The sequence below is a fragment of the Anas platyrhynchos genome, chromosome 6, assembly GCF_047663525.1.
Source record: "Anas platyrhynchos isolate ZD024472 breed Pekin duck chromosome 6, IASCAAS_PekinDuck_T2T, whole genome shotgun sequence".
Taxonomy (NCBI): domain Eukaryota; kingdom Metazoa; phylum Chordata; class Aves; order Anseriformes; family Anatidae; genus Anas; species Anas platyrhynchos.
The window spans coordinates 34,455,923-34,472,826 of NC_092592.1; the positions used below are offsets into that span (position 1 = coordinate 34,455,923).

Sequence of the window (16,904 nt, forward strand, 5' to 3'; positions counted from 1 at the left end):
GAGCATTTGGATACCCAAAATTTTGCCCTAAGAAATGGTATTTTAGTTCACAGAACATCAAATTGTTAACCCAACTAAAGATGTTGGAATTCAGAGTAAGCACAGGGCAAGGTCAGTTATTCTCCAGCTGGTTATCTAATGGATCACTTAAATTCACAAACATTGAAACTTAATGAAAAACATAGCAGTTACATACCAAAAAGAGCATAGACTGGCTTACTTCATGTATTGGATTGGTACTTCTGACCAAATCAAAGCTAAGAACAGCTCACATTTATCTGCGGCAGCAGGTGAGGATGAGGAGCCCCAGGGATGGATGAATTGATTGAATTCCTGTGCTGCAAACGGGGCTGAGGCAGTACTTTGCAATGCTTTGCTCTGTATCTGTCCCTGCACATGAAGATAAAACGTCAGGGCCATGTGTGGGGCTGTCTGTGCTCTACTTTTTACCCTACACAGGCATTGAACAGTCATTCTACCTTTTGGATTTTCTGCAGCATGGAGAAATAAGTTGATTTTATCAGATAGTAATGGAGTAGTAACCCTAAGCAGCATAGAAAACTTTCTGTCCTGGAATAATTTGGGTTCTCCCATGTTTTCTCCCATGTTTTGTGCATTTTTTTTCCCCACTACTCAGTCCTCAGTCCTACCTTGAAGGTGTAAACTTCCACGTGTGACTTATTTCAAATTTCAGGAAAAAGAAATAAAGGATTGGGAATTAGAATGAAAAACTGATTAAACAAAAAATGAGCAAGTGAACAGCAGAGACCTCTTTAGTTATCCATTAGCATTTTCTGAGGGAAGGAATTTTTTCTTCCTTGCAGAAAAAATTCTGCAAGCCATAATTTTTTGGATAACCTCCTCATCTCATCTCCCCCCACACAGCAACTCCACTGATAGTTCATAGTGCTGATAACTGAGCATTATTTGTATAGAGGTTAGAGGTCTCAAAAATATATATATTTGGCATTTTTTAATGCTATCTAACTACACAATGAATCAACTGCAATCACCATTTTGAATTTATGATTATTATTAAATTGTGTAGAACAAAAACAAACATATTCAAATACAAAGAATGCATGAAAGTTCAATTAATCTGGCACTCAGTAATTTTATTTAATGCAAAATGTGTCTTCTTCTTCCAAAGACATTTTCAAGTAGTGGCTTTAGATGACACACTGGTGCGATACAAATGGTTAAAAAATACTGAGACAATGCAAAGAAGATGATAATTTAGCAAAACTATTTTATTAAAGCTTGTTCTCATGATAAAATAATAGCCAACAAAATCATATTAGGCAGAGTTTCTGCAAGTGTGTGTAGCTGCCACCTATTCAGATATCATTAAGTCAAGATATTCTTGTTTTCTGTGGTATTCTTTATTTTCAGCTATGTACAATCAAGCATGAAGCAAGGATTACATCAGGAATGTATTACACTCTTCCCCTCAAGATTCACCATGTATTGTAATTAATGCCAGATAGGAATTTATTTTCCTTCTTATCACTAAAATACAACTATTTTGCCCTTTTCCCATTCAGTATATTTAAAAATATTGCACTACGTTTAATTTATCTCTTACAATCATCATTAGCAGTACTATACAAGGAAAACTATATCCAGCTTTTCTTACCCACTGTATTACACAAGTAAATTTGAAACCTCAAATGCATTTTTGAAATCGGTATTTGCATTGTTTTCACAGCTCCTTCATGTGTACCAGGGTTTAAATGATGTACTTGGATATATTTGAAAACTTCTATAGTAGTCCATAAGAGCAAACACTGATGGAGATTTAATGCAGATCACCACCAATGGTAAGCCACTGAGAAAATGGAGTGGGAAAGTCTTAATACACATCTCAAGCAGGTATAGATTAAATAACTTTTAATTGATAAGGGAAGCTAATTTTGTGCGATTATTTGCTGAAGCTTAATTTCAGAAGTGTGACACATGCCTATTTTAGCATGGATAGTGTTTTCCATACATCAGCTAAATAATTATCAACTGCCCAGAACTCACAAAAAGTGCAAGTAGTTGCATGAGTGGAAGTAATTTTTTTCATTTAGAAGTACAAGTATGCTTTTCCGTCTGTGAAAACCGTTGCTTCTTAATTTTGCCCACCACGAAATAAACTGAGAAGCAAATTTAATGGAGAGCTACAATACAAACTACCTGAAAATTTAAATTATTTATTTCGCCATCTTAGATTCAACTCCATTTCCACAAAGGCATCTTCCTACTATCAGTGATACCAGTGATAATGACCCTAATGCAGTACCTAAAATAAAGATGATATTTTATATGGCATTTCTATACAGAGAGTGAAACGTAAAGTTATGTTTACAAGAAATAAATAAGAACAATGGCCGTAGCCCGATAATGCTAAGATCCGCAATTTACACAATGCACAAGACCAGATAGTTCTTTTCAAAAGCTGCTGGCTGTAATTCTTCCTCTTGACTACTGGACTCACTTATTTTGACTCAAAAAGAAAACATGTTATATACACTATACGACATTTTTTCTGAAAAAGGTGATCCTCTGCTCAGACTGCCTCTTTTGTCTGAGAAACTGAATGCACTTTGCCTCTGTGGTTACTCAAAAACGCCGAGAGACAATGTTTAGGTGTGTTGTCAACTCTTACTTACTTTGTACCTTAAGCTTTCTGAAATGATAAAATCTGCAGCAGAATATTAAAACTTTTGAAATTACTTAAACTGTCATTACACGCTTTTTCATAGAATGCAATGAAACCTCCAGCTCTTGTGAAGAACATTTTTTCCTTTATCAGCTTATCAGATAATACAGCAATACTTAAAGACAATTTTGTTCCAGAAGGCAACCAGCTTCTTTTATCTCCAAAATACTCTCAGTTCAATTATTACCAGTGTGTACTTCAATATCTAATATAATTCCATCAGGCTACAGTATTCCAAAGTTGTAAGGAGGCTTTTTCTAGCATGGCATTGTTATGAACTATGCTAACAACTATGAACAGTTTTTGCATTTAACAAAAGGATGGAAAACAAATGACCTGATATTCAGTAACTTCACTGAGTATTATTAACAGACACAAAAAGATGTTCTGTTTGTTGTCATGATATGTTTGGCAAAGAGATAACACAACTACCTAGGAGACATACAGTAACCGTGATCAAAGTTTTGAAGCCTGGTCCCTCAGTGATCAGTGTCAGTCATCAGCTTAGGCATGCAACAAGCTTATTTTTTTTCATCATACGATGGAAACTAAACATTTCAAGAATCCTGACAGCTTCCTGTTGAGAACATTAGCTCAAAAGAAACAAAAGGGGGGCAGGAAGGGGAACAAGTAATATATTAGGGATACCACACACGTTCATGTGAAATGGTAAGGTTACATAATTAGAAAAAAATAAAAATAAGTTATTAAAAATAAATTTCCAATATAAACCCCAAAATGTAGCTTTAACCAGCCAGTTTAACAAAATGTCGGTGCTATAGCTGGAGAACCATTATCAGCTGTACTCTTACACAGGCAAATAACTGTGGAGAAGCAGGTGTCTTATACCAGTGTTTTAATTTGATTTGTGTGTTTGTAATTAAGTGCAAAGTATTTCTTTAGTCCAGTCCTTCAAAGGCTAAACGTTTAAGTATCAGTCTACTGATTGAGGCGGTTCTTCTGCTTCTTCCGATACGATGTTGAATGTTGGAGCCTCTGTCAGACTGACATCTTCGTTATCCACTTCTTCTGCTATACTGGCTTCCTCTGAATCTTTAGTCACTTTTCTGGACTGCCGGTCTGATGACATGCTCTCCAAAGACTCTATATCCTCAATGCCTGCTCTGTAGTGGATCATGAGCAGTGTAAGGGCTTGCAGTCTCTCTCCTGATTTAGCCAGCGCAGCAGCAATCAATGCTTTTTTCCTTGTATCATTTGCATCTTTTTCTTCTTTAACAAGTGAATTATTATTTTCCAGCTCCTGGTCTATTTCATTCTGCAACTTATCCAACATAAAATCTAGTTTCTGAAAACGCTCCTCTGTGGGTAAACTTCTGTAGAGATCACGTCCGATTTCTTTAACTGCAATGAAGACACTGTCATCTAGACCGCCCTCCTTTCTGACCAGCTTTATCCCAGTACCTGATGCACGTTTTGAAGGACTACTTGGACCACTAATTTCGGTATCACTACTTTCGTTATCAGAAGTGTTTGGTGTGTGCTTTGGCGACGGCTCTACAGCCTCTGTTCCTTGCTCTGAAAGGCGAGCAGCTTTGGGGACTTGACGAAGGTTTAACAAACGGGTACTTGTGTTGATGATATGTCTGGTCAAACCTGTAGTTCTGTTAACAGATTTAGATTCTGAATCAACACGAGAGGACGTGGCTTGTGAAGTTTCCTGTCCTTCCGTTTTACAAGCTCCCGCAGTTCGATCAAGTCGCTTTTCAGCTCCTACACAAAAGGGTGTCTCAGTCAGACATTTTTCTTGACATTTTTTATGGCAAACGTAAGCACAGAGCATGCACTGTGAAGCTGCTTTAGTCCATACTTTCTTTTTGCAGTAATCACACCACGTTGGATTCTGAAACTGAGTATCTTGAAAGTTATGCTTGTTCTCATTAACAACAATTTGTCCCAAATAAGGATCCTCTTTCGGAAGTACAGGAACTTCTTCTTCAAAATGACATTCCTTTTCTTTCTCCACCAGAAAGTTTGAATCATCTACTTCACCTTCTTTTAAATATTTGAAGTGTAATGTTAAATCACCGTAACAAAATTTTTCATTGAATCCCTTATGGGTTGTCAAATTCCTCAATGCTGTTCTAGTGACTGCTGCTTTAGGTGCAGGAGCATCCAATTTAAATGTTCTAACATATTCCATTGATGACGTAGCTATACAATCTAAAGCAATTTCTTCAAGTTTTATGCTTGCATAGCCTAAACAGATAAAACCACCGGCTTTGAAAGGGTCCCTGCACCAGAGTGCAACATTAAGGTACTTATGGTATTCTTCTACTTCAAATACACAGCAGGATGTTCTTGTCTTTGGCCATCGGCCTTGCCGGATTCGATATGGAATTTCTGGCGATTCCCAAGTCTGATGATCATCTCCACTATCTTTGTTACTACGTGCATTTTCTGAAATTCCATCTTTTGATGGATCTTGTTTTGGTACCGTTGCTACTTTTGATACCGTTGGGTCTTCTGTTTGATCATTATTCTTTACTACTTTCTCTGTACATTTATCTCCATTACTGGCAGGTGGAGGTGGCCTCTCTGGTTTTTCAGAAGATAAACCTCCAGTTTCTAACAGATTTTGAGTTTCACTAGTAGGCAAATTAGGCTTACTTTGTGGCCTAGGTGGTACGGGAGGCTTAGTACCGGATCCTTGTGATTGTTTACCTGATTGTTGTGATGTATCTGAACTCTCAGCTGTTTTGGGTGTTGCCACTTTAGTTCCATCTTTTTGCTGAGTTTTTGATGTTGCCTGATAACTTCCTAAATGCAGTTTTCGATTCAGAATCGGAGATATAGTTCCAAGAGGTTTAGAAGCAAGTATTACTACTGAACGTTTTGGACTTGGAGTTGTTGGCATATCTTCTTTTTGTTCAGGTGATTCGCATGCTAAGTCCTCAAATTCTGAATCAAAGTCTCTGTTATCAACGTCAGCTGATAAGCTAGCTGGGTCATCATCTTGCTGTGTCAAGAAAGCAGAGTCTTCCAACTGTCCAAATCCATCCTGTAGTGCTGAACCATGCTGATTATACCCAACAGGCCTTTCATAAAAGACTAAAACTCTGTCCCCAGCCTGTCTAATAAGCTTCAACACTTGGACAGTTGATGTGATTTTAACACCTATAAAAAAGATAAAAATGTCAGATTTGAAAATATGTTAATAATCTAAATGACCAAAATAGTCAACACATACATTGAGATCTTTAGCAATGAGCAATAGTATTATTACCACTAACAGAGGAAGCCAAGCAATTATGACAGAAGAGCTGGACTGAAATCCTTCCATTTTACTCATACAAATATATTACCTCAGGAGCTGGAAATGACGCTAACAGACAAAGTTCAGTTTTCTTTTTGTTATTAACACTTTGAACAGTAATGTTGATTTATATCCTAACTTTTGCTTACTTTATAGTTAGATTTTTCAGATGTAAGCATTAACAAAGGTCTCAAAAGAGATGGGTATCTTAAAATGTGGCTATAATTAAAGCAAAGTTAGGCTAATAAAGCTGAAGGGTCTGCTATGTTTGCAAAATACAGGCATGATGCTACATTCTCAATGTGGCTGAACAATGAAGATAAATTGAACAATCTTCATCATTGCAGACTTTTGGACCCCTTTGGCAGTATCTCCAGCCTACACTAAGAGTTAGATTTAACAAGTTAGGTGCAAGCTAAAGGATCTCAGTAAGCATGCAGTTCAAATGAAGAGGGTCATATAAAAGTGACTTTTCCCTTGTTCTTAGGTAACCAATTACATGTCCAAAGTAACTTGAAATCCTTTTAAGCCATTGGATCTTAACTCCATGCTAGCACAGTCACATTAAGTAGTCCTTGTATACCCAAATGTGTAAAGTTCTATCTTCACAGTATTTTTATCATACTAACTCTTCTCTAGTATGTTAATGACTTAGCAAAACCAAATTTAGAATAAAATTTTAAATCCTAGTTGTACAGTTAATGTTCGGAGAAGCGTGTGTTTATAAATAGACATGTACCACACACATGGATTCCACATGCCGGGATAACAGGGATGCTATATACACACCTCCTAAATATGCAACTCTTGCGGAATTCTATTCTCTACTAATGACATTACGGAGATGATCTCCCTACTACTATATTTATAATATACCTTAAAAAAATTTTATAACCATTTTCCCCTAGTGATTTTAGTTTGCATTCAGTTTTATCAGTGCTACCTACACTTACTTCTAAGACACATATTAATATACAATGGTATTCCCACTTTTTTGTCTTTATAAGCTTACATCAAACCATTTATTAATTCCCATAACTGCTGCCCCCACAAAAAACAACATCAAGAGTTGTTCATTTTTTCCACAATGCAGCACTTAACTCTCTCATTTACAACTTGGCCAAAGTCTTTCATTGTGAGAACTTCAGAGTAGATAAACTCCTACATATCAAAGCTGATGAAGTTTGGTACCAAAAGTATAGATACTATTGAATAGTCAACAGATCATCTTGGGTCATTTTGTTATTTCAGACAATTACTTTGGTAATCAAAAGGCATATATACTATTTGCTCCATGCTCTATTTAGTATCTTGAGATTCAATTAAGAGAATGCAGGTCTGTGATGCAAACAAAATGTTACTGTTTTCTCTGTAAGCCAAGCACATTTTATAACATTGCTAGCAAAAAACAAGTAGGGAACCTTATAGCATCTCTATTGGAATGGTCAAAATACATTTACATTCAAATGTTTATTCACCTTTACGTTGGCAAAGAGTAAATAAACCTAGCAAAGAATAAATATACAAGAAAACTGATCAAGTGAACGACAACCTTAAGTGGTCATAAATATACAAATGAATTTATTACGAGAGCCAGGCTTTTGCGTAACTGTTGAGAACAGCAGTCTAATTGAACTCTATGCAGAAACATCCTTTCTGATTACAAGACATGATTTTGAAAGCTGACGTATTACTCACTGCCAATTGCTAGAAGTCTGTCTCCCCTCTGTAGATCAGCAGCTGCTGCAGGTGAATTTGGTGTAACCGTTTCAATAACAACATGTCCTGCATCTTCTTCCTTGGACTGTACAAGGCGCAGCGTGAGTCCAACACTTTGCAGATTCCCTTTCACCAGCTCTGCCTAGAGAGAAGGAAATAAAAAGTTAAAGCATACTGATTAAGTTCACTGTAAGGATTCACGGCTACTAATGCTCTTGTTTTACTAAAATTATACACCTGGTATTATGAAAAAAGCATTAGGACATCCACTGAATTCACTGAGCACGTTATCACATACTGGATTCACTATCTGTCAACATAGTTTATACCTGAAGAGCCCCAAACTAGAAAGCAGTAAAGGAATTGTCAGCAAAATACACATGCTGCATGTAGATCTGTTTCTTTTTTTACATAATGAGTTAACCCGTGCAAACACAAATTGCCAAGAATGGCAATGCATGGCTCATCTTTGCAAGAAGCCCCAGTCACAACAAAGCTACAGCAAAACACAGCCTTACGATCCACTGTACTGGGAAGAAGGTTTGTTAAAAACCATCGATCCAGGTTTCAGTTTTAATATCCCACAGCCATGTTACAAAACCTGTTACTATCAGTATCTCTTCAGTAGACTATACAACAAGTATTTGGAGTGAAAAACCTCATAGTCTTACACGTTACAACAACATAGGACAAATCTATGTGGCATTATTCACATTTATTAAGACAGAGTAAAACACTTAATAGCCTAAGAAGTTTCTTGTAAGACCAGGAACCATGTCCTCAAGTTTACCTTCCTTAACAGGATAAATACAAGATAAATTTTAGTTGTAATCTCAAGTATTTTGTTTTTAAAATAATGTATGAGGTACAATTTCCATAGCAGAGTCTCACACTGTCCACTCATTCACAGATTTCTAAGTCATAAGAGATCCCAATTAAAGAATACATCAAGGTAGTGACCATTTATTCATATATCTCCATGTCTAAGATCTTTGGCATTTTTTTCTTAAGAACACCTTTTTTTTTTTTTTTTTTTTCCTCCACAAAGGACATTTCTTCTGGATTGTTTCAAATGACTGCTATCATTCTGCCGAAGCATATTCTGTCTGTTTGACAGAGAAACTCACAGGCTATGTCTCAGCTCCATGGAGAGAAATTTAATTTGCTTTTTCATTCCCAAGAACAGAGAGACAGATACTGTTTGTAGAAAACCTCCATAGGAAATTTTCTATTTGGCTTCAATTTACTGAGTTTAAGTAGACAGTGCGCTCCTCCATCCTTCTGCATTTACTTTGCTGCTGTTCCATTGTCTGTGTTTGAACTGTCTGGAGATGATCCTCCTCTTCTGAGGATGTGTTCGTTTGCTTAGTTTGGTACAATGGCTTCTCATAGGTGAAAGGAATTACCTAACTTCAACACACAGCTCTCTCTTTGACCATATAGCGCTCATTCCTTTTCTATAATCCTAACATCAGCACTTTTTATTTTTTTTTTTTGTTGATCACTTCTTTACAAAGTGAAAATGCTATCCTAATTAACAGTATGCTTAAGAATGGAGTTTAAAGCAGCAGACTTGCATTAACTTTCTAAGCTGTACCACTTATTTTCTGCGTTTCCCAGAGTCACTTAAAGATATTTTCTCTCAAACTGTTCAACTATTGTGAGTGCCCAGTAAAGTATGCAAGAACAACAAGATCTAAAATAAGCTTAATTGCAGTTCCAAGAGTCAAGGTTCTTCTACAATGCAAACAAATATATTCCTTACAGAAACAACCCGCTCTTTTTTCTTGTTTCAGGTCATTCCCATCTAAAAGAAACTCAGATATACAACACGCTAGTTCACTGCTACAAAGCATTGAAGATTTAAAAAAAACAAAACCAGAAAGATTATTAGAAATACATATGGAAGAAAAGAGAAACTTCTTTAATAAAAGTCTTCAATTACTATTACTACAAGTGCTAATTTGATACTGTTAAGCACTTTTTACTCGACTTTTCATGAGACCACTGAAGTACAAAGCTATTTAGTGAGCATTTTAAGAAAGAATTTTAGGAAAGAAATGGATCTGTAGACAGAGTAGTAGAGAAAAAATAGGATAATTCTCCCCTTAATACTAAGTTATTTTTGTAATTTAATTACGCTTCTTTATGTATACATCTGTTTTGATGGTATATAGCTTATCCTAAAACCTTATGAGTTAATAAGACATGACATTTTCAAGTCAAAAGAAAGAGACCCTGTTAGTTTGGCATCCCTGAAGAAGAAACGTTGTTCTAAGTTTAATGTTACAGTGGCCAACAAGCAAACACAAACAGGAGTTACTGCACGAAAATCTATTTTCCTTTCCAGTTGGTCATCCAGATTTTCCAGTTGGTCGTCCAGATTTGCTCGTCCTTCCCAGAGTAGCACACAGAAGCAATGACAGCCTTTCTGAAGGCCTGTTCTTCAGAAAGTAACAAGCCCTGGTTGAGAAGGAAGCTCACACGGAAAACACGAGCTGGTCCCGCAACGCTCAGCACCTGAAACAAGGCAGCAGTGACCTCTGACTGCTGCTGGTACTTACAAGTCATGGCAAACTGCACAACGAGCGAAATATGGGGGAAAAGGGTGCAATTGGATGGCAAAAGGGGAAAAGTTACCAAAACAACATCTGTCAGTACAGACTCTGATCCTCTTAAGCTTCCTTTGAATCCAAGGACTCTAGACAGCAGCACGGCTTAGCAACGGAGACATTCCCTACTGCAAGAAAGGAGAAACCTCAGAGGTGATTTCCAGCATTTCACCCTTCCCTCCTCCCCCAGGGCCAGACCACATAAAAGGAACTAGGGACAGCTGGGACCAAAGGCATTTAGGTATCTCCGAACATTTGGCTTCCATGCAGGGACACGGCGCACGAATCACCCGTGGCGAGGAGCCCCGCAGCATTACACTGGTGTCTGACAGAAAGCTGTTTTGGGAAAGAGAGGGCCTTTGAACGTAACAAGCAAAGTTCATCTCAACGTTTTATTAACTTTGGCACAGCCACAAGCTTTCTCACAGAGTAAACTGGTTTTATTTATCAACCCAAACCAGATGAGTAGCTTTCTCTTTTTCTGATATCTCCAGCTAGCCGCAGTGCGGCTGAATGCTGTTTCAAGCTTTCTGCCCCAACCAGCAATCTCACAAAAAGAAACCCCCAACAGCATCTTTGTGCATCCAGCACGGCTACCTTCTGCCTTTCTGACCCTCCCTCAAGTAGAGCGTACGATACGTGAAGAGCCCAAGATCACCTGGAACCTGAAGCATCAGGAGGAGGAAAGCAGGTAAATGACGGAGGGGTCAGGAGAGAATTGCTGCTAACGAAAGGACAATTGTTATCAAGGACATTTGGTGCAAGGGAGAAAAATTAGCAGATATGCTTCGGAGAAGCAGGCGCTTTAACCAATTAACTACATCATATTAAAATCCAATTATTTTGATTTAATAGCTCTGTTTTACTAGTTCCTGCAAGCCTCCCATGACAGTAATTTCACTAAGTTTCAAGATAAAGCAGATAATACATTTGTTAGTAAAAGACAGAGACTAATTTATATTGAAAGAGCTAGAGCTAAACTGTCATAGAATTTGGAAAACTTAGATTTCTTTTTAATTAATTATTTTTTTTAAAGTAAGCACACCCAGGCTGTGATGAAATTAAGATGCTACAGAACAATAATGCCTAACTTGGGGCCAAGGGGGAAGAAGTAATTTCCTTAGGGTTTTATTATTCAGGTTAAAAAAAAAAAAAAAAAAAAAAGAGGACAAGATTTCCATTCACTTTAAAATTAATAAAACATTTTGATGCATGGCTGCGAGTGCCAGACTTTCGCAGAAAGAAGTATATAAGCATTGATCTCCCAATAAAGGCTTTAGTTCGTTTATATGCATCAGTGCATGAGCCACTGTGGAGCACAGCTCCTCCAATACTTTCTGTTCAATAGTGGAAGTATGCTCTGGAAATACAATGCGGGAGAAAATCATGTTGTGTCTCACAGCCTTACCCTACCTCAGTCTCTTTATTCTGAAAGCCTAGCAGATGTTGGATGTCAGTGAAAATTAATTTCTTCGACCTGTTTTAAACATACTGATACCGAACTTCACAGCTACGCAGTAATGATTCAGAAGTTTATAGCTTGCTAGTGCCATTTAAGTGACTGAATATTTAGATTAATGTTGATATAGGATGAAAACTTAATCTCCAAATGCTTCATTAAATTATCAGCGTGAAATAATTTGCAAATGTGAAGGAATGATAAACATCTCTCTCATAGGCAACTGCCTACAGACTTACAGACACAAGTGTGATGCCGTCTCATTCATTATTTGCTTCTAAAACTGTACCTATGAATTTATTTTTAAATACAGAGGTAAGAATACCATCAATATATTATTGTTATGGAACTACAGTAAGTTAACATTAGATATAACACTTCCATTCAGAATTTCTAAGGTGCCAATAAAGAACGTCCTTCACAAAGAGAATACTTTCAAATAAATGCCAAGAAAAGTTCAATCACCTAAGCACGTGCAAGAAATCTTATTTCACTAATTTACATCAAATAAAAAACAAGACTTTTACAAATACTTTTTATTGACTATCAGTGGTATATAACATCCTATGTAAGTCAAACTGACATATTTTCTGTGCTGTATTGCAGATAAAAAAATTATTTTTTTTCCAACCCATTTGAGTGACTACAGCGATCTTGTGTATTCGTGGAAGAATGGTCTAATGTTTTGGAGAAAAAGTAGAGATTAAATGCCTATGAATGTGCCTGTAAACTATTACTTCTCCCAGATAACCCTGCACATTGAGAGGAAAGGAAGGAATATTTCATGTCAAAAAATAACATTAAAGAACAAAAACTAGGAAGCAGTTACTTCTATTCAGAAGACTCAGATACTTATATTATTAAAAAAAGGCTTTTGGCATATAATCTTTAAAATATGGACTTTAACATTCTTGCTTTTTCAACACTATTATTGAATGCAGTCATTATATATGACCTACACAGTGAATTGATTGCTAGCTTATTTATATGGGCTAGATGAGACAGCAAAAGGAAGCAAGGATCATCAGTCTCTTGAGACACTCCTCAGAAACACCAGACTCAAAAAGGAAGAAAAAATAGAAAAAAAACCTGAATGTTCTGAGAGGATTTCAATCTAACCACAAATTGTCTGATGTAGCCCTTGACCAAGGAATCCATGATGATGGATGACAGAGACCAAGATGAATTAGCCCACTCTGACTTTGACATTAAGGCTGTGTTTAGATTTAGTACAGGGAAGTTGGTACTGGCCTCCCTATTATTTCAGGTGTATCGATATCACAGTGCTGTATGGAAGTGGGCACCTACCTTCAATAGCTTTGACAGTGTGCATCTAAGGTTTTTACTGTTTTCCTCTGCTTATCTCCTCTTGACCATTTCAAATTTCCTTAAGAATAACACAGAGTTTTCTCCAAACTGTCAAGAAGAGTATTAGTGAAAAAAAAAAAACAGTTACAAACTATCTGCCTGAATGAATGGCTAAGTTTGACTCACTATGTAAGTCTCAGGAAATACAAAGAGGTCATAGAATTTTCCATGAATACTTCTGAAGAGAAAGTGTTCTGAGCAACTTAAAACAGTCTGAAAAACAAAAGTTTCAGAGAAGTCATTCACACTGGAAGAAGTTTTAGAGAAACAGAATTTCCTCTGAATTGATGTATATCTCAACCACCCCAACTAAATATGATTTCACTAATTTATTTTTGAAAGTGTGGCACACACTGTCTATTTAAACCATCAAATGACATTACAAATGTACAAGTGTGTCAGAAAAAGAATCAGGGTTATGAGCAGTCGAATCACAACCTCGTGGCTTGTGATAGTAGACAGCTTTGTTTTTCGTGGAGTATCAGGGACAGAATTCCTGTAACAATAACAGCAGTGAAAGAAGTCGGGTGTTAAACCCTGCACTGATCATTCTTCTGGCTATGGGAACCATGGTCTGTGCAGGTGGACACACAATTATGTCAAACTAATGAAGTTTACACATTTTTTTCTTTTAAGGAAGAAGCTTCTTTATGGATAAATTTCTTTTATTTTGGAGAAAGTCCTGTTACATAGCAAGCTGGCAGGTCTCCTCATTTTCTGTTCTACGTAATCCCTTTTGGAAAACAAAAATCTAAATTCTAAAATATGATGGCAATCTCATTCTGAAATGACTTACATATTGGACCAAGCTTATATTTAAAGCAATAATTCATTAAGGCCACAAATTCTACAAATGCTATGCACATGTCTAACTTTTCCATCACACGCTATTTGCCTGAAATCTCTGACAATTCATGGTAGTCAACATCTGCACGTCTCCCCGACGAAAACATTTGATATCAGTGAGACACAGAACAAAATCTAGATACTGAACAAAATAAGGAACCACACATTATTTCTCCTCAGTACTTCTGACGCATTGCAGCTCCTCTTTTACTGAATACTAAAAACCCTTGTACTTTCCAATTGCACAGGGAAACAGGTTATGTGACATGCAAAAAGCAAACTGTTTAGCAATTATCATGTATTGCTGAGGCATTCTCACTAAACAGTAATTACATGAGCAGAATGGAGGAGGTAAAGACAAACAAGGCAGCTCAAACCTGGCATTTAACTTCAAAGTGTCAGAGGCAAATAAAATGAACACCTTCAGTTTTATCCATAGCTCTTCTTTGGAGAGCAATTTAGTACAAACACCAACGTAGCTCTTCTTTAAGTGCTCCTGCTCACTGACATCTTTAGTCTTTATTAAACCCAACCATGATGATTTCCTTTGGCCCTGAAAAATGGGAAAAGATTGATTTTTTTTTCCAAATCTTCTATCACCACTCATGTCTTCGATAGAAAAAAGGCCTCCTCCGATATTGCTTAAGCATGACTCAGTTACTACACAAACGTTTAGTGAAACACTCAGGTAGCCTGGTAACAAATACTGAAATAAGCTCATTGAAGCTGGGTATTAAAAATCCAGTGTTAGAAATCAACTTGCTCTATGTGCAATGCAGACCCAATAGGAAGTTTACCTTGCTAATGGTTTCCTTTGTATAAATTTGTTATAAATTGTTGCAATGCAAATTATGGATACAGGAGATTAATGAGAACACAAGAACGTTTGTGCATTTTGAATATGTGCGTGGAAGAGAAAGGTCAATCTGAGGTTTTGTTTATGAGATGGAAAAAAAACACAACTTTCAAGTGTATGTATTGAAAGCAAACTTCTAAACCAGCTAGTAATTATGTTAATATCAGAACTAATTAATAGTTAGAGAACAATTTTTATTGATATTCATGAAATCAAATTATTAGAATATCAACAATTTAAAGGTCTTTCTAATGGCATTAATAGGCACTCTGAAGTCTTCCTCTTCACACAAAGAAACTGCGTGACGATCTCACCCAGCAGCAACAGCAATCTGATTACTGACACGCATATTGCCTTCAAAACTAGAAATATGAAAAGTTATTATCCATTGTCATCAAAAGGCATCACTGATGCGAGTTTCCATGGAAATAAAATCCACAATACTACTTTCTAATGAATACAAATCGTAACTCTTAGCTTACACTGAAGGGCTCAAAAGTTAAGTTTTAAAGGGCTTTAAAATTTCATTTCTGAAGGACAAAACATTGAGATAAAGTGCATTATTTATAGGTTTATTTTATTCTGGAGCAGAAGCATTTTCTTTGCAGCAACGCCAATGTCAGAAAGCCGCATCTGGAGTACAGCGCGTCTTCTGAAGAGAGCAGGAACTTTGCAAATAATTCTCACCTGGGGATCTACAGCAAAACCTACAGATCTGAGACAGGAGCAGAACCACTGCTGAAACCATTCCCAGGAAGAGCTGAGAGCTGCTGGAGCAGTGGCAGGAGCCAGGACAGTCCCAGGACAGACCAGGGAAGCAGCTGCAGCTCTGCTTGTCCCTGCCACCCAGGCTCCCCACTGCTGCCGTCACAGGCAAAGGGACTGTGAGATGAGCCTTTGTGCCGCAGGCGAGGAATCAAGCAGTGTTATTAAAAATCGCGTATTTACAGTTACTTACCCAATGGTCTGCAAAATATATGTAAAAACACTCTTACAAGCAAACCCTTGCAGTTTCTGGAAATGCAAATTATGCCCTTAGTCATAGCATAGCCTAAGCAGCAGCCCCCTGACAGACCTAGGACCAATCTAATCAGACAATTTACATTATTGCAGGACTTAAGTGAACAGGGTTTGTGATTCCTGCACTGCATACGCACACAATCTTTGTCACAACTGTTCTATTTCTTGTCAATATTAATGAACGGCTAGCTGGCCATGACATAGAAATGCAAGCCCTAAAAAAATCCTACTTACTCCTACTTACCACAGATCTAGCTGAACCCAAAGGAACAAAAGCAGATGCAATAAAATGATTCATCACTGTAACAACTCTAGTGATTAAACAGATGATCCATCTGGATCAAAACAAAGATCCTGGTGTATCTATCACCGCCATCCCCCCTTTTTCTGGGAAAGCCAGAAGATGAGCTTTCTGCTGAAATTCTGCAGTGCCAGGACCAGAGGAGCTGGGGATCTGTATCTAGCCTATTCTTAATAATTACTGCCAGAAGGCCAAGGTTTTGGTATATAATAATCTTTCTCTATGTAGAACATAATCCAAACCACACAGACTTGTTTCCAATTAAGTTCTGGACATAACGCTGCAGTATGAACACATAACTATATAAACAGTAAAGATTTCCAGGACCATACATCTATTTCTGTTTTTTTTTTTCGCTGAACACACGTCAAATCAATTTGTTTATGGTTATAGGGCACAAGTCAGTGCCAGGCAGTGGAACAGGAGCTCACTGTCACATCTCATTAGCTGCACCGAGACAACAGCACACCTAGAAGCCAGATTTTCATGCCGTTACCATTCATCGCTTACAAAAATTGCCACTGCTATGAACTGAAAAGGTCTTTACACCAAGCCAGATAGTGACAAGTCACTTTGCAAAAGAAATCAATACCCACCTCTGTTTGCTTTGCACTTGAAAAAATATTGTAGAATTCTCCCCCGTATGCACACAGAAATCACTTCCCGATATAGCAGAAGACTGAATGGAGCAAGAGAAGGGTTTAGAAAGTGAACACTATCTGCAAATTAGAATCAATACACTCTC

At 37.2% G+C, this 16,904-nt stretch overlaps 1 protein-coding gene across 1 annotated transcript in view; it reads right to left on the reverse strand.

Moving 5' to 3' along the window:
• Positions 1-1,229: 1,229 nt before the first annotated feature.
• The window catches only part of PDZD8 (PDZ domain containing 8), a 57,154-nt gene continuing 41,479 nt past the window's right edge, over positions 1,230-16,904 (reverse strand). Inside the window, exons 4-5 of the mRNA XM_027459985.3 lie at positions 7,677-7,839; positions 1,230-5,839 (exon numbers count right to left, since the gene is read on the reverse strand). Of these exons, the coding sequence (XP_027315786.2) occupies positions 3,639-5,839; positions 7,677-7,839 (2,364 nt within the window). The 3' untranslated portion in view covers positions 1,230-3,638. The remainder of the gene's footprint in view (positions 5,840-7,676; positions 7,840-16,904) is intronic.